Source organism: Aedes aegypti, chromosome 3 (assembly GCF_002204515.2).
Source record: "Aedes aegypti strain LVP_AGWG chromosome 3, AaegL5.0 Primary Assembly, whole genome shotgun sequence".
Lineage (NCBI taxonomy): Eukaryota > Metazoa > Arthropoda > Insecta > Diptera > Culicidae > Aedes > Aedes aegypti.
The window spans coordinates 157,692,484-157,716,271 of NC_035109.1; the positions used below are offsets into that span (position 1 = coordinate 157,692,484).

A 23,788-nucleotide genomic window follows, 5' to 3' on the forward strand; every position below is an offset into this window, starting at 1 on the left:
ACATTGTACAGAAATTCTATAGATATTTGTGGAATGATCGAAGGAATTATTGTTAAATTGCTGTAGTATAAAAATTTGTGAAAGCATAAACAAACTTTTGAAGACCGCATGGGAATTTTTTGAGAAATAGTTAAAGGAATGTTTGATAAAACTGATGGAGTAATACTTAGATGAATTGCTGGAAAAAATCCTAGCAAAAATAGACTTGCTCTTCATGAACAGGTGAAGAAATTCTTGCAGGGTTTGTTGAAAAGATAAATCTTAGGCTATTCTTTTTTCAAACACTCAGGAATAATGCTTTTTGAATTTCCTCGGAGAAAATTCTGTAGAAACCTTTGGAAGATCTCCTAGAGTAACAAGTGGAGAATTCGGTTGAAGGATAAGTAAAAAAAAAGTAATTCTAGGATAGTTTTGGAAAAACAAAATCAAAAATGGAGGAGTAGCTTTGAAGTTCCCAAGGATATCCTGGAGCAGATTTTTGAGAAATTCTTCTAAGCATCCTTTGAAAAATCGCTGAAAGAATTTATAAGAGAAATGGCAGAGAATTCTAAAATAATTTCTGTGGAAGACCCTGAAAGAATTTAAAATAATTTCTTGGTTGGCCTGTTGAACCCGTTATAGCCTACGAAAGTTTCTTTGGAGCCTGTACAATTATGCATCAGGGTTCAATGCAAGCAGAAAAAGAGATACTTCAGAGACCATTTTGGTTAAAATTGATACTTTTTATAAAGACCATTAAAAGTAGAGGCTTTTTAGAGGCTTGCATACAAATGGAGACTAATGTATAAAAAGAAATCTACTACCAGTCCTGTCTTTAGGATCATTCATTGGATCCCCTTTTATTATCATTAATATACGGTGTCCGGCCATTTGGCCGAACGGGTCGTTTATCCGAATGCCGTTTAGCCGAATTACGAACAAAAAAATCAAATTGCTTCATCGCTGATGAGAAGGATTCAGAAGTGTGACTATTGGCCTGATTAGCTTTTTTTTATGATGTGGCTGAATGTCATGTTTGTCGCTATAATATTTCTCCAAGAGAATAATTAAAACGATTCGTTAATTCAAGACAAAATTGTGAACTCGCGGCAACACTCTGAGGTGATCGTTGGTACGTTTGTTGGTTTATCAGAAATGTTTCTTTCTTTAAAACATAGGCTATTCTTGCGATTTGTACTGGTTTCATAACAATTGGCAAGGCCTAAGGCCCATATTTTATTTGAGAATTTTACCTCCTTGAAATCATCGGCAGTTCTTTGTAGTTATACTGATGTAATAATTATTTGCATTACACTTGTCTATTTTTTTACACTTGTGATATTTTTCCTTATTTTGATTTTCGGCAGTTTTTTTTTTCAAATTTAAATGTTTCCATTATTTATTGTAATTATGGCTTATAATACGCTCATTAAGTTTTATCAAAACATATTTTTAGCACAAGGGTTAACTTGTGTGAGATTCTATTCTCCTCCAAGGTTAACTCTGCACCGTTGCTTGCGCTTATCAGTAAATAGAACGACTTTGTGAACACTTACGTCATATAGGCTTACTGTTTGTCCATTGTGAAAAAAAAGCCACATTAAGGACGAATGAGACGTAAACCGTTACAGTTACTGTCAAAAGCTGACTATAAGCGCTAGGCAAAAACCTCTGCTGGCAGCTGTTACCGTTAGCAGAGAAGTGAATTATTGCTTACATATAGGATGTTCTTCATTCAGCACTAACTGTTTCTTGAACTAATACTAAAGACCTGTATATCATTCATGATTTATCCTTCTTTAGGAATAAACTCTTCTTTGAGATTAATGACAAATGTATACTAACTGTAGTTCACTATTGTTTTCAATTTCGACCAAACGGCGTTCAGCCAAATGACCCTTTCGGCCAAATGGCATTCGGCCATTCCGCAAGTCAGTTTGAAACAAATGAATGCATTGAGAAGGCTAATATGCAGCTATGAATGTATAGTCATCAAGCTGTGTTTTAACAGAAACACTCAATGTTTCAAAAACTTTGATGTCCAATGATGAATAAATAGTTGTTTTATACGCCATTGACTGATGAGAGATACTCCGACCCATGCTCCATCAAGGAAATTATGTCGATAACCGAGGAATGTTTGTATCTCAAAAGTTATGACATTTCAAATATTTCACAAATTGGACACTTAGTGAATTTTTTTTTTTTCATTGTTAATTTTTTTTAGGACCGCAGTTTGTTGCTGAATTTTTTGTTAATGTGGTACCCATGAGGTTAACAAGTTGTTTTCATGATATTTTATTTAATTATTCATAACTATTATAGCATCTATTAGAAAGTTAGACGCGATCCAGTGTTGTGATCTAAAGTCTTGATAGTGTCATATTTTTTATTGTACGTAACTGAAGAAAAATTCTCTCAATAGTGTTGAAACCTTTTGATAAAAGAAACCTATAAGAAATCTAATATTGAAGACAAAAGCTACAAAAAAAGTTTTCTATACAGGTATACGACTAGTTTACCTGCAAAAAGTTTACCTCGTAGAGAACAAGGCGGGTCTATACCCAGGTGATCTAGTATACGTAAAGCAGGTGGGTTTTCTCGGCGCTGGTTTTCTCCACAAAGTTAAAATCTGATTACACCTGGGTATAGACCCGCCTTGGTAGAGAATAGACTTTGTTAATCATATTTGGGAGAAAGCGAGTAACTTCAACAACATCAAAAACATGATAGGTACATACCATGAACATACTCACGAAAAAGCTTAAAATATACTACCACTATGGTTATAAAAGATTTAATTGTAAAATTTTTCTTCAGTCAAGCAAACGACACCAAACTAGTCAGTAAAAACTTAAAAGTGATTTTGTTTATTAAAATCTAACGAGCAACATGAGTAGTCGCTTTCTCAACTGTTGCAGGCCGTTTGCAGAAAAAAAGTGTTCGAAAGAGCTACGAAATCTCACCAAAAGCACCATAGATAAACTGAAAGCGGCTGGTTATGCTCCAATGTCTACATTGAATACAAATTTACGCATTTGTACGTCCTGCCGTTTAAACGTTGACAAACGGGCAATCTGTACATCATCGGTGGATCAGGTTGCAGGAAGTTCGAAAACAACAACAACTGAGGAATTACTAGATGCACCGACAACAACTGAGGAGTTACCAGAAGTACCATGTGCAGATAGTCTTGCCACGGTACCATCAGCGACATCTGTTTCAACAAATCAATCAGAAGATGAGTGCATCCAGAAGGTCAACATCGAACGCTTCAACGAAGGGATAGCTGGAATAAAAGTGACTCCGATTAAATGGACGAAGATGGGTTACGTCAATTATCCCGAGAAAAAATACCGTGAAATCAACGAAGCTGTACGAAGAAACCTCTTCAAATTAGGACCTGAGGATGTGGAAAATACAGACTACGATAAGGTATATATGAATATGAAGGAAAGGTTCTCGAATCTAGCCACGACAAGGAAAGAAAAATTATTGATTTTGTCGATGCTGCCAAGCTCGTGGTCTATTCAAGACGCCATTGATGAGTTCAAAACCAATAGAAAAAAACAATTACAAAATAAATGTCTTGCAACCAAAAATGCTAGGTCGAGTACTTCATTAACAGATGAGACAAAAGAAAAAATAATTCAATATTTTGAAGACGATGAAGTAAGTAGAGCTATGCCTGGCCAAAAAGATTATGTATCTGTAAAAAAGATGGAAAGCGTCAAGCAATCCAAAAACGATTAATGATGACTACTTTGAAAGAAGCGTATACACGCTTCAAGGAAATTAACGAAAATATTAAGGTAGGTTTTTCCTCATTTGCAAGCCTTCGTCCAAGGCAATGCAAGCTTCTATCCAATTCAGGAACACATAATGTTTGTGTGTGCACAACACACGAAAATATCAACCTAATCTTACATAGTTTGAAAAGAATCAATTTATCAAAGGATATTAAAATGTTAACTGGTAGTCTTTTGTGTGAAAATATAACATCAAATTGCTATCTACGATCTTGTTCGGATTGTTCAGATTCTTCATCATTGGAAAATACTTTATTCGCTGAGTTTGAAGAAAATTATATTGATCAGTTATCATTTGAGCAATGGGTGACCACGGATAGGTGTGACCTAGAAACTATTGTAAAGCCTGTAGATGAGTTTGTGTCATTTTTTGCTTGAAATTAGAAAGTTTAATTTCTCACGACTTTATTAAAACAGAGCAATCCCGCTTTTTAAAAAAATACGAAAAATACATTACAAGATGGTGAATTTTTAGTCATTTGTGATTTTTCTGAAAACTATAGCTTTGTATTGCAAGATGAAGTGCAGTCCCATCACTGGAACGTACAACAAGCTACAATTCATCCATTCGTTGTTTATTTCAATGGAAATACGCAAATTGAACATTTTAGTTTTATTGTAATTTCCGAAGATTTAAGACACGACTCAGTATCTGTAAATTTGTTCATTGCCAAAATGATTAACTTTTTACGCGTTGATAAGGATAAAGAAATCAGAAAGATATATTTCATGTCTGATGGAGCAGCATCGCAGTACAAAAACCGTAAGAATTTTTCGAGCCTATGTCAATTTAAATCAAAGTACGGAATTGATGCAGAATGGCATTTCTTTGCTACGTCACATGGCAAAGGTCCTTGTGATGCTATTGGAGGAACCATAAAGCGCATGGCCACAAGAGCAAGTTTAGCCAAAGAACGTGAGCATCCAATTAAAACTGCAAAAGAACTATTTGATTGGGCGAATCGCAGAAAAGAAGAAGATTTAACAAAATTATCATTTTGTTTTACTACTACTGAAGAGTACGAATTAACGGCATCAGAGCTCAGCGAGCAATATAATAACGCGAAAACGATCCAAGGAACCCAAAAATTTCACTGTTTCATTCCATCGTCAGAAAATAAAATTAAAGCAAAACTATACTCGAACTGTACTGATAATGATGCAAAAGTGTTCGATATTGTAAAAAAATTGAATAACAATAAATAAATAAATAAATAAATAAGTATTAATAAAATGTTTCCATGATCTCATAACGCATACCCAAATCCAAAACTTTTAAAGTTTATATATTACATTTAGAGACTCATCGATCATACTCTAAAAAAAAATATCCTGGTAAAAAAAAAAAAATATTTTCGTGTAATCTGTTAATTCATTTTAATTTATACATATATACATATTCATATAATATTTATACATATACATAATATATATACATATAATATACATAATACTAATGAATACATGAAAACGACTTGTTTAATTCACGCAAGGCCCTTAACAATAAAATCAGCAACAAACTGCGGTTCCCGTAATAATGTACACCGAAAAAAAAATTATTTTTTTTCTACTAAATGTGAAAATTGTGACATGTTTGAAATGTCATAACTTTTTTGTTTATTGGTTTACCATCACCATACCATTTTTATGGTAGATAGCTAATATAATGGACCGTTATCCCTCAAAAAATTACGTTGGTATTCCGATAGGGTTTTGAGATATTTGAGTTTTTGTGTCAAAAATTATGTTTTTTAATGCAAAAAAAATTTTTTTTTACTGTGTGTATTTTTTTGGAATCTTTATTTAGTTGTCTAACTTTGTTTCTTTAGTTGTCTAACAATCGAACGAACCGTTTTTGCTGTGCAGGTTTTTCAATATTTTTGAACCATTTTCACATACACCCTTTTGAAAAGTTAGTCGTGACTCAACTTGAAGATTTGATATCGGAAAATGACGATTTAGATGGAACTGGAAAACTGTGCAAAGTTTCAGCTCAATAGAAAAAAATGAATTAAAAAATTTACCAAATTTTGGTGCTGTTGCTAGGAATCACTCAAGTACTTATTAACATTGAGAACAATTTTAATTATTCCCACTAAATTGGGCTAAATCAGATCCCGCACCCTATCGTTTACTCATTGGAACACGTTGCAGCCCTCAATCGATGTAATCATCCTAGTTGTGGCTCATCTTCCATACCTTCACAGTTTCGTCCCAACTGGTAAAATATAAACTGCCGAAACGTGGTTTTCAACTTTTTGGAAATCATTTCCAACTCATGATCTGCTTCATCGCTCCTTGGGAATTTGTTTTGTTCTAACGAAAAACTAAATTTCATTTGGCAAATTCCTTCCCTTGAAAGGGCTCATATTGGAATGAGCAAAGTAGGTTTTGCTTCATGTTTTTTTTTAGATTCCTTGAAATCAAGGTAGAGGTAACCTATTTTAGCTTCTAGGAAATAAATATGAATTGTAGTTTGTAGTTTAAGATGGCGCAAAGAAGAATACTAGCAATGACAATGTTTGAAAAATCGTGTACATCCGCTCTGTTCATAGCATTTGCAAGCTGAAAAAACTGATAATTAGTTTTTCGTCTTCCAACCTTATCTATCGATAAAAAATTTTTAAAATGTTTTTAATGGGAAGAATAATTTTGTTGATTGGAAAATTAATTAAAAAGAGATACGACTGTTTATTGTTACTAGAAATCTCGGGAATTTTCGAGAAATTTATTATTTATTTCACGTTTTTTTGGGAAGTTGGAAATCCTAACATCATCGAATAACGTAAATTCTGGAAGCAACCTCCAATAAATCATCGAATAACAATCATTGCTCTAAGTATCCGCAAACACCACACAGTGTTTTGGACTTCCTCCCAAACATACATGTCTGATGCGCTACACAGGCTGTTGTGAAAATATTGACAACCCATAATCTCCTAATCAACATAATTACCTCCAATTAACTTCGTTCCTTGAAGCTGACAGAGTGCAGGACAACTATCATGTTGCAATTCGATTACCTCCCTGTCCTAATCCACTCTCCCCAGCATCACCTCCTCGTCCTCGTTATCGGGTAATTTATCAAATGGTGTGCTTCAATCCGTACTGAATTATTATCATCCGATTCAGCTGCAGTTACACTGGGAAGTACCTGTTTGCGTGTTTATTGCTGCCGAGAGTTGAAATCGAGCGATCACTATTAAGCACATCATTAACACGAACGTTACCTTGGACCCAGGACCCAGTGTCAGGAGATGTGAGTTACACAGACTGAGGAACGACCAACGCCGTCGAATGGCTTTCGTTCCATCTCAGTTTAGCCTCTTGGGGTCGTCTGGTCCTGGCCGTTGTTGTTGGTTGGGAGACGAAAGTAGCAACAGACGATGCTCCTGGTGGATTTACACTGGACCCAGAATCAAGAATCATATAAGGTTTTTCTAAAATTTGAAAAAATATAGATAATTAGATGAATAATATACAGTCAACTGTCCCTTATTCGTTGTTTCGTGTCTCGATATCGATTTAGACTGCCCATAAAGGCATAACTGTCCCATATTGAATTAGTAGGCATTGAGAAAACAGCGCTTAAAGTTTTCTTAAAGCGGTAAGATTTTTCACAAGAAATGCGATGTCAAAGATAGATTTTTCTTGCTAGGGCGGCGTTGATCGTTGCTAGGTGTCTTTTGATTGTTTTGTGTTACCGCATTTGGAGGACGTTCAGTCAAGATTTGCATCTCAAATGCAAACAGCAATACCTTCCTAACTCAATGGTTTCTTCAATATCGAGATGAGGGGAGAGTTGACTGCATTCGAGTTATGAAACACAAAACCAGTGTATATGGGATCCAAGGGACCATCGAGGTAGCCATGATACAATGGTTTTACAATGGTTGTCTAATTCGATATCGAGATAGTGAATATCGAGTAAGTTTCAATTAAATTGCGTTTCTCGCTGAAACCAGGCCGCCATCGGCACCTCGGTTAGAATTCCAATTTTATGTTACTGATCGCTAGTACATGCTTAAACTGAAGGCAGGTCCTTTCGGTATTCTCAAATTTGTGGACCCCTCGTACGCCAACTAGCTAAAGAGTTTCCGAAAAGCCCATTTTTTGATAAATCTTAGGTATTTCTACACGCGATATGTCTCATATATTTTTTGAACACATTGCCAACTTAGTGCCATCGTATAGAGGAAGGATATGGCTTTCATCTGAGACTCGAAAAAAGTGACGGCCATTTTGAATTCAGCCGCTATTTTGAATTTTCTTAGAAAATAAAAAAACGTTTTTTTACCATTAGCGCACCGCTCGTTTTGAATTCTGAGGTTACCATCAGAAAGCTGAGAAAAAACTGAGTAAGATAGGCTACAAAAACTAGGTGAGCAATGGTATATACCCGATGAAATGAACGATTTTCTAAATTATGTTCTACGATTTTTTTTATATTCATTTTTTCAGCAAGGGGAAAAGCCAAGATGGAAACATTTTCATATTCACTCTAACTAATAGTGCAAAATGTAAATCATAATAGACCTCAGACAGCCAGAAGACTGATTTGGAGGTCTTACTTCTCCTATATGTGTGCGACGTATATTGTGAGTGCAATCAATGAAAACATATTTTTTTGTACAAGAAAGAACCAAGTTTTCAATCGTTCTCTCTTCGAGTCAAGTGAAGAATGAGAGTATTAATTTAAGTGAACAAATCTGGCAGCTAACTTTGATTTTGACACCATGATTTTAAGTAGTAGAATGAGTTTTTCACAGTTGCGTAATGATAAAGCGAATCATTGCAGCACTGGTTTCAGTACTGTAATGATTATATCCATACTGCATAATTCAAAATTTTTCTACAGTTTTTTTTATTTTTTTATTAGTATCATTTCAAATATTACATTCATTTCTTATATCTAGGTGTTCTGTGTTATTAGACAACACTATCATCCTAATTTGGTAAAACAAATTTTAGATTTTATTAACATTTTGTTAACAACATATTATATTTCATTTGCCGTAGCAGTTCAGATTTTTTACAGGTGAGTTGATTTCACCTGCTTATAAGAGAAAAAAAAAACGCTTTGAATTTACTTAACCTAACTTAACCTAAACATATAACGCAATCGTGGCAATAGAAGATTGTAACGATTTTTGCCTGAAATTATTAATTATTTTGTTTGATATTTGTTACAATGTTTCAACATTGAATATTCTATATTACTCAATGATACTATACCAGGGAGGAAGCTTCAGAATGATTTTCAAAATTTTATTTTGAATTCTCTGCAGAGCTTTCTTCCTGGTATTACAACAGCTAGTCCATATTGGTACAGCATACAACATGGCTGGCCTGAGAATTTGTTTGAATATTAAAAGCTTGTTCTTAAGACAATGTTTTGATTTTCTATTAATAAGGGGATAGAGACATTTTACATATTTATTACATTTGGCTTGAATACCCTCAATGTGATTTTTGAAAGTTAAATTCTTATCTAGCATGAGCCCTAGATACTTAACTTCATCTGACCAATTTATTGGAACCCCTCTCATCGTGACAACATGTCTACTTGAAGGTTTCAAATAAAGAGCTTTTTGTTTATGTGGGAATATTATTAGTTGAGTTTTGGAAGTATTAGGAGAAATCTTCCATTTTTGATTTTTGTACAGTAGTTTTGGGTTGCCCTTAGCAACGAGTGTTTTGCTATTTTCAAGACATTTTGCCTACTGCAGTGATAGGATTGAGTATCACTGGCATCGCTGACTGTGGTTTGCTACGCTTGCCTACTGTAGTGTGAATATCAGAACTTTTCAGAACTCTGGTAATCTTGCCTTTTAAAATTAGTTGATCCATAAGCTGTGACTGGTTCAACTTTGTTGGGTGACTGTACGACGTCTGGCAGCCGTTCGATGAGATGGAAGAAACGAGTCACCGTTGGCTGTAAAATCCTCTCGACTTCCTCCGTTGTCAGCAGATGGGAGGCGACAGAGTAGCGATTTGGTTCAAATGGATGAGGAACCAGGTTGAGATCGTTAATGGTTCTATTATGTCGGAAGATTATGGCGCGCTCTTTTGCTGGTCCACAGCTGCCAAGGAGAAGGTAAATCACTGCCGCAGGAACCTCGATTAAATTTACGGATTGTTGAGTATTATTCCATAACATGCGAGTTTGAAGTCGAAATTTTATCTTACTACCTGAAAGTTACTATACTAGGGATATTTGTAGTTGACTGACGCACACTTAACTGGACTGTTTGCATTCTTATGAGTCCTTGTCCATTGTCACGGTTATACCAAAACTTTGTTTTACGAAGTCTTTTTTGCATAAATTCAATTAACGTTACTTTTTTACGGAATTCTTAAATAGTATCTCTAAGCGATCCAACAAAAAAAAAAACTGGAATAATAATGTTCATGGAACTAATGTTATTTGTTTTGGCCCATTGCTCTGCTTGTTTTTTTTTTCAGACAAGCTTAACTTACAAAATAGTAGTACATATTTTTGGTCATGCCTGTCCTGAACTCAAAAAAAAAAAAAACTCTGGAGTATAGTATTCAGTCTAACTAAGAATCATTGAAAATCTTCGTGTATAAAAAGAAAAAGGTGATCAGAGGCCTTCCTTAGTCTAGCGGTAATATCCACGGCTCCAAGCAGCATAGCATATCTATGGAAAAGCATATCTACGGGAAATACTTATTAAAAGGGGCCTTGAAAAAATACTTAAAGTCACTCCATTGGTAGTACAACATCATTTATAGAACTATGGTCTCTTGATATTCCACCTCCTCAGAGAAGTTTTATAGAAATTGGTAGCTTTTATTGAACTCGCATGAAACACTGATCTCAAAATAAGATTTTTACACTAGCAAGTATTATTATACTGCATAAATATATTCAAAACTACACCACCTTACACTAATTACTGATTACTATTTGCTTTGTCTTGGTTTAAGTCGTTCTTTGCAACGAAATCGATAAATCAACAATCGGTTAATCAACAAAGTCAGCCATCTCGAGCTCGACGTGAATTTGATCAAAACTGAATGAACATTACCATAGAGATGTTCCGATATAAGGCTTGCACCATATTTATTCGTGCTAATTTATTAATTTGTTGTCCGTGGGTAACAATTGATGAAAATTTGGGTATAACTAGACTAAAATGTATTGTTTACATGTGCAAAATTTCATAACAATCGGAGATGGCATCGAAACAAAAAGAAAATCGCGGGAGAATGTTGCGCGCCGCAATGAAAAATCCATCTGCGAGCATGAGATGGATCGGAAGACAACCGAGAATCACCCATACAACTGTCTCTCGGGTTTAAAATCTTTTGATAAGTCCCAGACAACCTGGCAGCGGGCTGGAAGAGAAAGAAAATCAAAGACAGCTGACCCTGTGAAGGCCCGGCAGGTGTTGGATTATTTCAAGCGTAATCCGAACCTTTCGATTCGCGACGCGGCTCTGAAGGCCGAACACTTGGCCTGGTTCGTTCAGCAAACCATGAAACGAGCTTGGCTTCATGTATTGAAGGTCCGGAAGGTACCGAACCGGCGTGATCAACAAAACACGGCGGCCAAATTCCGCGCAAGGAAGCTTTATTGAGAGCGGTTAACGAAACCGAAATGTGTGGTTATGGATGACGAAACCTACATTAAGGCAGACTCAAAGCATATACCGGGGCTGGAGTTCTACGTTGTTAAATCACGGTTTGATGTTCCGGAAGAAAAAAATGGAAAAAACGGCAAAAAATACTTGCCCTGGCAGGCATATGGCTAATGCGGCAAACTGAGTAAACTGTCCATTACAACGGGTACCAACGACTGTGAACATTATTGCACCGAATGCCTCCAGAAGCATCTGTTACCTTTCGTGCGGTCTCACGAAGGCGAGACATTATTTTAGCCGGATCTGGCATTATGTCATTACGCGCGATCGACGTTGGATTGGTATAGTGACAATAACGTTGTTTTTGTACCAACACCCGCCAACCCCCCAAATTCACCAGAAATTCGTCCCATGGAAATATTTTGGGCTATAATGAGCATGAGCATGATTGACCGCCCACAGATGATACTCCGTTATTGCAAGAACAGCTGTACTTATACAGAGAACCAACAGACACTATTCGGGATCAATAGCATCCTCAATGTGTAAGTTTAAACAATAACGGCGCCGGCTGTGTCCGAATGCAGGTCAATTTGGGAATGGGAGGGAAATGTTGACGTGTTACTTGCTTTATGGAAGCCGAGGAGTCCTCTGCACTTCCACAAGTAGACACTTAGAGTTTGGATATGGGAAAGGTTTTCGTTTTGGTAAACGATACATTACTTACTTTACTTTTGCTGGCTCTACGTCCTTCAAGATATGACCTGCGCCACAATGTTACGCCAATTAACTCGGTCCATGGCTGCTAACCTCCAATTTTTCGATCGCCCCACACTTCCAAGATCCTTCTCCACTTGGTCAAACCACCTAGCTCGTTGCGCTCCCCTTCGTCTTGTACCGGCCGGATTTGAGGTGAACACCATTTTTGCGGGATTGTTGTCCGGCATTCTCACAACGTGTCCCGCTCATCGTACCCTTCCAGCTTTGGCGACCTTCTGGATACTGGGTTCACCGTAGAGTTGCGCAAGCTCGTGGTTCATTCTTCTCCTCCATACGCCATTCTCACATACTCCGCAGAAGATCGTCCTAAGCACACGTCTCATGCCCGTAGAGGACTACCGGTCTTATCAGCGTCTTGTACATGGTACACTTAGTACGGAATTGAAGTTTACCAGACCGTTAGGTCTTGTGGAGTCCGTAGTAAGCACGACTTCCAGCAATGATACGTCTTCGAATTTCTCTGCTGCAGTTGTTATCCGACGTTATCCATGATCCGAGGTAGACAAATTCGTCCACCACCTCGAACTCTTCCCTCTCGATCATCACGCATCTGCCAATGCGAGCTCCATCGCGCTCGGTTCCTCCAGCCAGCAGATATTTCGTCTTCGACGTATTTACCTTTAATCCAACCCAATCTGCTTCACGTTTTAGCCTGGTATACTGTTCAGAAACCACCTGGAATGTTCTTCCGACAATGTCCACGTCGTCAGCAAAGCAGATGAACTGGCTGGATTTATTGAAGATCGTGCCCTGCATGTTGAAGCCCGCCCGTTTCATAACACCTTCTAGCGCAATATTGAACAGGAGGCAGGAAAGACCATCGCCTTGTCGAAGTCCTTTGCGTGTTTCAAACGGGTCCGATAATACACCCGATATCTTCACACAGCACTGTACACTACCCATCGTTGCTTTGATCAGTCTAGTCAGTTTCCCGGGAAAACCATTCTCGTCCGATTAAGTAAGTTAACGATACATATATAATTTGAAATTCAAACATTATAAAGACAATAACGGCATCAGCCACGTCCTTACGTGGAAGGAAGTATTATGTGTGTGACATCCATTGTTACTAGAGACCGAGATCACCTCTGCATCTCCATGGTTGTCACAGGAAGAAGTTTTTGATAGTGGGTAGAGTAATATATAGAATCTTGTGTCATATAAGAGCTATAATACAGTACTCGAATAACATGTCATGCAAGATCATGAAATAGAAATAAAACAAACTGTCGAGGTATTATTATAGCTCCATGAACGTTAATATAACTTCTTTAGGATTTAAACCCTCCTGGCTACACCACTGATCCATCACCCAAAAGGTTTTAAGGTTTTTCATATTTCAACATGTAGAATCTAACAAAAAAGTTCGGTTGAAAACTCAAGTTTTCATCGAAAAAACTATCCAAGTTACAAGTTATCCAAGTAAGTTAAAATATAAATTATAGTTCTTTGAAACAGCATGCACTGATAATCAAGTCTTCTTCGAACAAACTATCACCACCCGTTGTACGGTACACTATCTTCAGCCATTAAGCTGCACAGTAGGGTGCGGCTTATTTGTCAAAAGTTCTCAAAACCAAAAATTCGTGTTCTCTTTTGATTTTAAATCACATAAGAAGAGAAACTTCAAAATTTGTGCAAGAAATATCAACATTTAGAGGTGGCGCAAGCGACTTGGAGGTGAAGTTATAAAAAACGATACTTAACTTCGTTATTTTTCAAACAATTTTGAAACGTTTAGCATCATTCCCTTTAAATTTATAAAAACTTTGTAGAACACCAAATTTGTCTAAAATCAAAACTAGATTTATTTAAAAGTAGTTTACTCCAAATTTTTCTTCATTTTACTAAAATTTAAATTTTTGTTTGACCATAACTTTATGAATACTCAACCGATTCCAAATCTTTTACATGCTTTTGAAGCTAATTTTATTTTTTTGCAACTTTGTACGAACAGGTTACTTATTACACTCAAAAAAAAGTTTTGACCAAGTTATTCAACAAAAAACACACAAAAACATGATATTTTAACAAAAAAATCCTTTTTTGTCCTGTTATATATTTTTTCTAAAGCTGAAACTGGTTTTTACTCATTTGATTAGCCTTTGAAAAAGACAGAATTATTTTTTTCAAATAATTTTGAAACAAAAATATGTTTGCACATGTTAAAACATATATGCACTCCTCAACTCGTAACTAAAACAAGATGCTATATAAACTTCAATATTCTGGATTAATGCAATTTCCGACAAAAAACGTAAAAAAAACTAAAGAAATTTGATTTTTTCATTAAAAAATCATGTTTTTGATTAGTTTTTGTTGAATAACTAAGTCAAAAACTTTTTTTTTTTGAAAAATATGTGGTTTGAACAGTTTGAAAACAACTAAATTTGCTTCAAAAAATGTTGAAAGATTTGGAATCAATACAGTATTTATGAAACAAACGTCAAACATATATGGTTTTTTTTAGTAAAATTTTGGAATAAAACTATTTTTAACTAAGACTAGTTTCGATTTATGACAAATTTGGTATTCTCCAAAGTTTTCATAAATTTAGTTTTGAAGATAATCATGCTAAAAGTTTCAAAATTGGTTAGAAAATGACGAAGTTATGGTGACTCTACCATTTTTTAAATTTGAAATTTCACCTTCAAGACGCTTGAGCCACCTCTAAATCTTAATACTTTTGTGTCATACTTTGAGGTTTCTCTTTTGTGAATTGAATTTATAAGAGCACACGAATCTTTGGTTTTGAGAACTTTTGAAAAATTAGCCGCCTGCACGGACTGTAACTTAACACTAGACAACTGACAAGCATGCAGTGGCACAGCCGAGAAACATTCCTGACCAAAAGTTTCAATAGCTGATGCGGGAATCGAACCCACACGAGGCTCTCTAATTGAATAATTTATCTATGTGTGAAATGTGTATAAATCTTACACCCCTTTCCATTACGATCCCAGGTAACAATTTGAAGCTGCTTAAACGCTTTCATATCTAATTCAATTCAGCCTTTGTCTGAACAAAAGCTGCTCATAGCCTCCACACATTGTTGTTCAGCTATTAAACATCTAACTCTGGCGATTTTATTCAGCCTCAAGCTTAATTGAAGCTATATCGGAGGCTGAATAAAGATTTAACATGCGCCTATTCTAGTCACTCTCAAAAACGATTATTCTATTCTTAGAACAGATGGCAACCTTCGAAAGCTTAACAATCGCTTATTCATCCATTATTCAACAATGAACCAAAAAATGTTAAAATATGTTTACAGGTTCATAGTTTTGGGTTTCATTAACGCAACTAACAGTTTCAAATACATAGTGGAGATATGTGCTTAAATGAAGATTAGTAAATATGAACAATTGAGAATTGAACTGGGAGTTACTGATTAATAACCTCTTACCTTGACATCTGCTCTACATAAGACTGTGTGATCATCAACAGCAAGGGAATGACTTATTGACGTGTCTGAATAAGGGCTATGTTAAAGGTTGCATTGAGGCTGGAGAAGTTATAACAGTGCTATGCAAAAACACCATTAATCAGCCAATGTTCAGCAAATACTCTTGCTGTTCAGCTTTCATTCTTACTCTTTCTACACCTTGTTATGAGATTCAGGAGAATTATATTAGTGTCCGAGAGGTGCGGGAAAATTATGTTTTAGAGCCGTTCGAGGGGCTTCCCAGGGGGTATGTCAGTTTCCAGTACGATGGGATAAGCTTTTATTTTTATTATTTTCGTAATATTCCTGTTTAATTCCTTAACTGTTAATTCATTGTAGGTAGAAAATATTCTGATTGTATTATAAATATATCATCTCAACATTCTCTATTTAATCTTATTCAATTTTCAAATCATACCTACATCCTAAAATTCCTTAAGAATCTTTTACGAACACTCATATTATGAGCTCCAACAGGATGAGGACAACAAATCGAAGCATCGGAGCAGTCTTACAACACAATGACATTTTGTTGCGTTCATTTGGCATTTTGAACTACCGTAATGTTTCGTGTGTCCGTTGTCTAATGTGAGTTATGTTCAGTCTGTGCAGTCTTTGGCTGAATATGGTGTAAATTGCGAATGAGCATAAGTTGGCATTTTGAACCATCTTCCGATATTGTTATTTGTACGGAAAGACGAAACCACAATGCAACTCGCCCTTACGTCTTTTTGGCTGATCAGGTAAAGTATACTGGAGTCATTCTAAATTCCAAACTCTTCGGGACACCTCACATTGAATTCCTAGTCAAGAAAGCATGTATTATACTGAACAGCACTGTATGTATTTCATCTTGTATCCTGGATATAGAACCTGGATTTGAGTGAAAGAGACAGACAAAGCTCATTACCGTGAACTGAACCCCCGGTAGGGTAAGGGTTCCCGTAGTTGTGGGTGTTCCTATAGTTGCGGTAGTGCCGTTTTCACTGATTTTATTGCATTAGCCACAGAACCGACACTGCCAATCGACGTATTGGCTTGTTGATTCACGGAATAGATGAAAAGATCGTTCAAATTGCTTTAAAACTGATGAAATATCAATAAAACTGCTTAAATTGTTCTTGCTTGTACCAAAAGTTGCGGTAAAGTGTTCCTATAGTGGAGGATCCCATAAGAAACCCACGGATACCGCAACTATAGGAACACAAATTAAAAATATGGAGGTATTATTTTTCAGTGACATGCCGTGGATTACTGCAATGAAATATTTTTTCTCATTAAGTCAATGGTGGTTACTTCCCGTTACAGCATTAACATGTACATTAATTGCACTTCTTGAATTTAGGCGGTTAAATGAAGTTCAATAGAGCTTATTACCTCCACTTTTGGTACATCTACCCTATTTGTTTATTATATAGTATTGCTGTGTGCGTCTGAAACGCAAATATCAAATGCGGAAACATCAAACGCGGTAAGATTTTTCCCAAGGAAGGCGAAGTCAAATTTTGATTTTCTGTGCTAGGTTGGCGGTGATATATATCATGGTAGCTAAGTATCCTTTGATTGATTTGTGTTACCGCATTTGAAGCCCAGTTCGCCAAAGTTTTCGGTTGGAAATAGGCTATAATAATACTTTCTCCACAATATACACTCACAAATAGAAACAGTTATCGAAATAAATTAACTATTAAAGTTTATACATTTAGTATCTGGTTCTTTATCATTGTACACTAAATTCGTGATTTCAACTGGGTTCAAAGCAATGCTAAGTGGCACTTAGCTTATGGCGAATTGGCAAATGTCTTATAGCATAAAAAATCCCTGAAAGAATGCCTCCTAAAAGTTGGTAATTCTGTGATTATCCTTGTACACACCAAGGCTGGTAGTGGCTGAATGCCATTGTAACTGTAGTGATCTCATGCTTGATAAAAGAGACTAAAAAGACCGAAATGGAACCAAAACGAAATGAAACATGAATCATAACATGCCTTAGAAGAATAAGAGAAAGCAAACCATAGAGAAAATGGGAAAACGTAGGTAATCGAAACAAAATACTGGAGATTAAAGCTTTCATTAAAACAAAATAGGAAAATCTAACGAGAAATTGATCTATGAACACTTTGTTTTTCAAACTATGAATTACGAAGGAAAATCGAATTACACTTTTCCTAGGTATACATTTATGTTTTCAAACGGAAAGACTTTTGTTTTGTTACAGTCGTCTGTTGATTGTACTATCTGCAAGTCAATAATGAAATAAGTTCATTGACTACAGTGCCATCTATGGTTTAAAATGTAATTAGAGTTAACGGATTCCATTTAAATTTTTACAGTAGTTTCTGGGAGTAAAAATAGACTAATTTTGGGGATTTGACTTAAGATATTTAAACATTGTTTTTCTTTTCATATAAAAATAGGCCACCCTGATGTTCGGTCACTCCTAGCTTTTCTTTTAAACTAAACTTTCATAAACCTTCCACATATCCAACTTGTCTTTTTTCGAAACTTCAAAAGATGTTAACCTTGACTGCTTTGTGAGAGCTTAAAAACTCTTCGTGTATTGAGAACCCAAAGGAAGATCCGCTTTTTGATGAGTAATGGTGATGAGCGACCTTTTATCGAGAAACGAAAGACATCATTCGTGGTTTGCTACCACAAACCAAAAATCGTCCATGCTTGATTTTTTGCAGCACACTAGATTTACAGTGAAAGAGAATGACAGTGCTGGCTAGTGTCTTTTTGAACTGCAACCGCAAATCACTCGGATGGGTTTTTCCTATTGTTGAACAACAAATGCAGATGACTGGCATTATTTCAAACAATGAAGCCACTTCAACTCCCCAGTGCTGTGTAATGGTCCTGAGCAAACTTGCTGTGAGAGATAACGCTTCTTACTCCCACCCAGTCGCAGTCGAAATGGCTTACGACAGAAATATCCATCTTCATCTGCGATATGCGTTCGAATTGTTAGTATCCATCCTCCATCAATTGTATTGCATGAATTATTAACGAGTATCAGATTCAGGTTTCAAACCAGTCAAGGGATCACTGACTGCTCCAGCTATCAATTTCCTGCGTCGCTTTTCTCGAAATCAATATCAAAACGGTCCGACCTTTGAAACGGGGCTTTGGCATCTGACGAATCAATTATATATTCGAAGTTTCTTGTGGGCAGCAGCTTCTAGGATTTCGTTCCGATGCCGTTGCTGTAAAATCCAATTATAATTCAAGTCGCATGATACTAAATTTAGATTTCGGTTGATTGATTTCCAAATCCAAGGGACACTAATTGGTTGTTGTATACGATGACGAAATTTGAGCTTAATGATAAATGGGGTAGAAGCATCTTCGGAGCGAAGCAAAATGCGCTGAAATTCGTGCTCAGTTTAGGATGCTTGACCTTACATACATTTCCATAACGCGCACAGGTTGGGATCTCTACAAAGTTCTCCACAACGGTCTACACAGGGATTTCCATAGAGACTTCGATGGTTTCTGCAGGGATCTTTTAAGTGATCATAAAAAAAATCTCCATGGATGTCTCCACAAATGTTTCCACAGAGTTCCCCACTTGAATCTCTACCGGCGTCTTAACAAAGATATCCACAGGGATTGTAATAATTCTCTCCGCAGGAGCATAAGGGTGATCTCCACAATGCTTTCCAAAACAATCACGAGAGGTCTTCAAAAAATATTCACAGCAAAATCAATGAAAGTTTCTTTTCAAGTCCCTTGCTGAGTCTCCACGCGATTCTTTACTAAAGTCTCCATAAAAATCCGCAGAGGTCTTCGATCTAGTCCTTGTTGAAATCCAATCCAAATCCAATCCAAATCCAATCCAAATCCAATCCAAATCCAATCCAAATCCAATCCAAATCCAATCCAAATCCAATCCAAATCCAATCCAAATCCAATCCAAATCCAATCCAAATCCAATCCAAATCCAATCCAAATCCAATCCAAATCCAATCCAAATCCAATCCAAATCCAATCCAAATCCAATCCAAATCCAATCCAAATCCAATCCAATCCAATCCAAATCCAAATCCAAATCCAATCCAAATCCAATCCAAATCCAATCCAATCCAAAATCCAAATCCAAATCCAATCCAAATCCAATCCAATCCAATCCAAATCCAATCCAATCCAATCCAATCCAATCCAAATCCAATCCAATCCATCAAATCCAATCCAAATCCAATCCAAATCCAATCCAAATCCAATCCAAATCATCAATCCAATCGCAATCAATCCAAATCCAATCCAAATCCAATCCAAATCCAATACCAAATCCAATCCAAATCCAATCCAATCCAATCCAAAATCCATCCAAATCCAATCCAAATCCAATCCAAATCCAATCCAAATCCAATCCAAATCCAATCCAAATCCAATCCAAATCCAATCCAATCCAATCCAAATCCAAATCCAATCTCAATCCAAAATCCAATCCAAATCCAATCCAAATCCAATTCCAAAATCCAATCACAATCCAATCCAAATCCAATCCCAAATCCAAATCCAAATCCAATCCAAATCCAATCCAAATCCAATCCAAATCCAATCCAAATCCAATCCAAATCCAATCCAAATCCAATCCAAATCCAATCCAAATCCAATCCAAATCCAATCCAAATCCAATCCAAATCCAATCCAAATCCAATCCAAATCCAATCCAAATCCAATCCAAATCCAATCCAAATCCAATCCAAATCCAATCCAAATCCAATCCAAATCCAATCCAAATCCAATCCAAATCCAATCCAAATCCAATCCAAATCCAATCCAAATCCAATCCAAATCCAATCCAAATCCAATCCAAATCCAATCCAAATCCAATCCAAATCCAATCCAAATCCAATCCAAATCCAATCCAAATCCAATCCAAATCCAATCCAAATCCAATCCAAATCCAATCCAAATCCAATCCAAATCCAATCCAAATCCAATCCAAATCCAATCCAAATCCAATCCAAATCCAATCCAAATCCAATCCAAATCCAATCCAAATCCAATCCAATCCAAATCCAATCCAAATCCAATCCAAATCCAATCCAAATCCAATCCAAATCCAATCCAAATCCAATCCAATCCAAATCCAATCCAATCCAATCCAAATCCAATCCAAATCCAATCCAAATCCAATCCAAATCCAATCCAAATCCAATCCAAATCCAATCCAAATCCAATCCAAATCCAATCCAAATCCAATCCAAATCCAATCCAAATCCAATCCAAATCCAATCCAATCCAAATCCAATCCAAATCCAATCCAAATCCAATCCAAATCCAATCCAAATCCAATCCAAATCCAATCCAAATCCAATCCAAATCCAATCCAAATCCAATCCAAATCCAATCCAAATCCAATCCAAATCCAATCCAAATCCAATCCAAATCCAATCCAAATCCAATCCAAATCCAATCCAAATCCAAATCCAATCCAAATCCAATCCAAATCCAATCCAAATCCAATCCAAATCCAATCCAAATCCAATCCAAATCCAATCCAAATCCAATCCAAATCCAATCCAAATCCAATCCAAATCCAATCCAAATCCAATCCAAATCCAATCCAAATCCAATCCAAATCCAATCCAAATCCAATCCAAATCCAATCCAAATCCAATCCAAATCCAATCCAAATCCAATCCAAATCCAATCCAAATCCAATCCAAATCCAATCCAAATCCAATCCAAATCCAATCCAAATCCAATCCAAATCCAATCCAAATCCAATCCAAATCCAATCCAAATCCAATCCAAATCCAATCCAAATCCAATCCAAATCCAATCCAAATCCAATCCAAATCCAATCCAAATCCAATCCAAATCCAATCCAAATCCAATCCAAATCCAATCCAAATCCAATCCAAATCCAATCCAAATCCAATCCAAATCCAATCCAAATCCAATCCAAATCCAATCCAAATCCAATCCAAATCCAATCCAAATCCAATCCAAATCCAATCCAAATCCAATCCAAATCCAATCCAAATCCAATCCAAATCCAATCCAAATCCAATCCAAATCCAATCCAAATCCAATCCAAATCCAATCCAAATCCAATCCAAATCCAATCCAAATCCAATCCAAATCCAATCCAAATCCAATCCAAATCCAATCCAAATCCAATCCAAATCCAATCCAAATCCAATCCAAATCCAATCCAAATCCAATCCAAATCCAATCCAAATCCAATCCAAATCCAATCCAAATCCAATCCAAATCCAATCCAAATCCAATCCAAATCCAATCCAAATCCAATCCAAATCCAATCCAAATCCAATCCAAATCCAATCCAAATCCAATCCAAATCCAATCCAAATCCAATCCAAATCCAATCCAAATCCAATCCAAATCCAATCCAAATCCAATCCAAATCCAATCCAAATCCAATCCAAATCCAATCCAATTGAATTATTCAAAATAAATGATTGATAAAATTCAAACTTATTGTTGATGTGACAGATGTGCAATTTCTACTAATATATTAGTTTATAACAGTTCTATTTTTTTCTCATTTCAGATTCTGCTCGAAAAAGTTTGATAGTCTACGGATCACTACACCGTATTAAAGGAGTACGAATGTGATTGTAAGGATTTAGAAGAACGTGACGGTAGGGGAAAACTACATACCCTACTAGTCGCTCAGTTCGAAGAAACCAATCGAGGGGGCTGAAACAGCAATGGGAACATGACCTTTGGGAAACCATTTAACCAACTAGCTAACTAATCTCAGAAGTCAGTGACAGCATGGAGCTACATTTCGGAGTGTATTGAAAAGCAACATTGTTGAAACGAAAAGTTTGCTTTCGTCTGTGAAACTCAGTGAAACCGTCTCTCAATGCGAACGAGTGAAATTTGGCTTACTAGTGATAGCAATTATGGTATAAAAATGTCCAGTGGCATTTTAACGACAGTCTGGGTACGTGTTTTATCGTCTGGTTGGGTGTCACAGAAGAAGTGTAATGTGAGAAGCTTCTTTGGTTCATATTAGCGAGTAGGTTGTTCGTGAAGCTAAACCATCTACGCTATTGTCGTGAAGTGATTGAGAAGGGGAAAAGAAAGAAACCATCGTTAAGAAGAATAAGGTGAATTTTACGGTCTTCAGTTATTCCCAAAGTTACGTGAATGAAAGCATTTTGTGCAATGGATACAGGAGCTTGTAGGATCTTCCGTGCCGATTCTACTAACGGATGACAACAAGAGCTGAAGTGAAATCGTGTCGGGTTTCGTAATTAATTTTCGTCAAACGAGATACGACGACCTGTTAGTACCTTTGGGAGCGTGATTTAGAGTATGCACATGATTCCTTGTGAGAACCGCAAATGATATTCGTGTGAATTTAATCATGCATTAAAAACTCGTTGGTGTTCATTTCACGGTAGAACGATCTGCAAATATTCGGCGAAAGTTTGGTTGGATGATTTGGTAGCATCGGCGTGTTTGCATCAGTGGATTACAGAACTCGTTAAATTTTGATTACGTGTGAACGTTTCTACGTTGGTGGAAAGCATTGCTGCTAGAGGAGCTTACCGATTGGATTATTTGTGACAGTGCCAGCACGAGAGACTAAGTCTCTGAACACGTTTCAAATGCTCAGCCCAAAAATGCAGCGGTCCGTTCGTGTCAACGAGCATCAGCTGATTATGCTGTCCGATCGGGCACAGTATGATCACTCGATGGTAAGTTGCTGAGACATCAAATCATTTTATTCCAAAAAAATTGTGTCTTGTGCTAAATGATTTGCTCCTACATTTCACAAGTGGGTATTCTGTGTAATACATTAGTTCTATACCAGAGAGGCAGCTTCGGAATCATTTTTAAAATTGCAATCTGTATCATCTGTAGGACCATCTTAATAGTATTATTACAAGAGCTCCTATTGCTACAGGGTACAACACGGCCGACCAGAAAATAGGTTTGAAGATCATAAGCTTGTTCTCAAGACAAAGTTTTGATTTTCTTAAAGACATTTAACATATTTGTTACATTGGGCTTGATTGCTTTCATTGTTATTCAAATACAAATATTTCACATTATAAGACCAATTCATTAAAATTCCGCTGATCGTGACAACACACTTAGATTGAATTACTGGGGTCGGTGAAATTTTACTGGGTTTTGGAACTACCGAAAAAGTCAGTAAAATGAAAACTGTCGCC

At 36.4% G+C, this 23,788-nt stretch overlaps 1 protein-coding gene across 6 annotated transcripts in view; it reads left to right on the top strand.

The window, feature by feature from the left end:
• The window catches only part of LOC5574550 (ras-specific guanine nucleotide-releasing factor 2), a 714,561-nt gene that overhangs the window by 54,395 nt on the left and 636,378 nt on the right, over window positions 1-23,788 (top strand). For all 6 annotated transcript variants that reach the window (XM_021850760.1, XM_021850761.1, XM_021850764.1 and 3 more), the window contains one exon: window positions 22,150-23,308. In XM_021850760.1, the coding sequence (XP_021706452.1) occupies window positions 23,219-23,308 (90 nt within the window). In that variant the 5' untranslated portion in view covers window positions 22,150-23,218. The remainder of the gene's footprint in view (window positions 1-22,149; window positions 23,309-23,788) is intronic.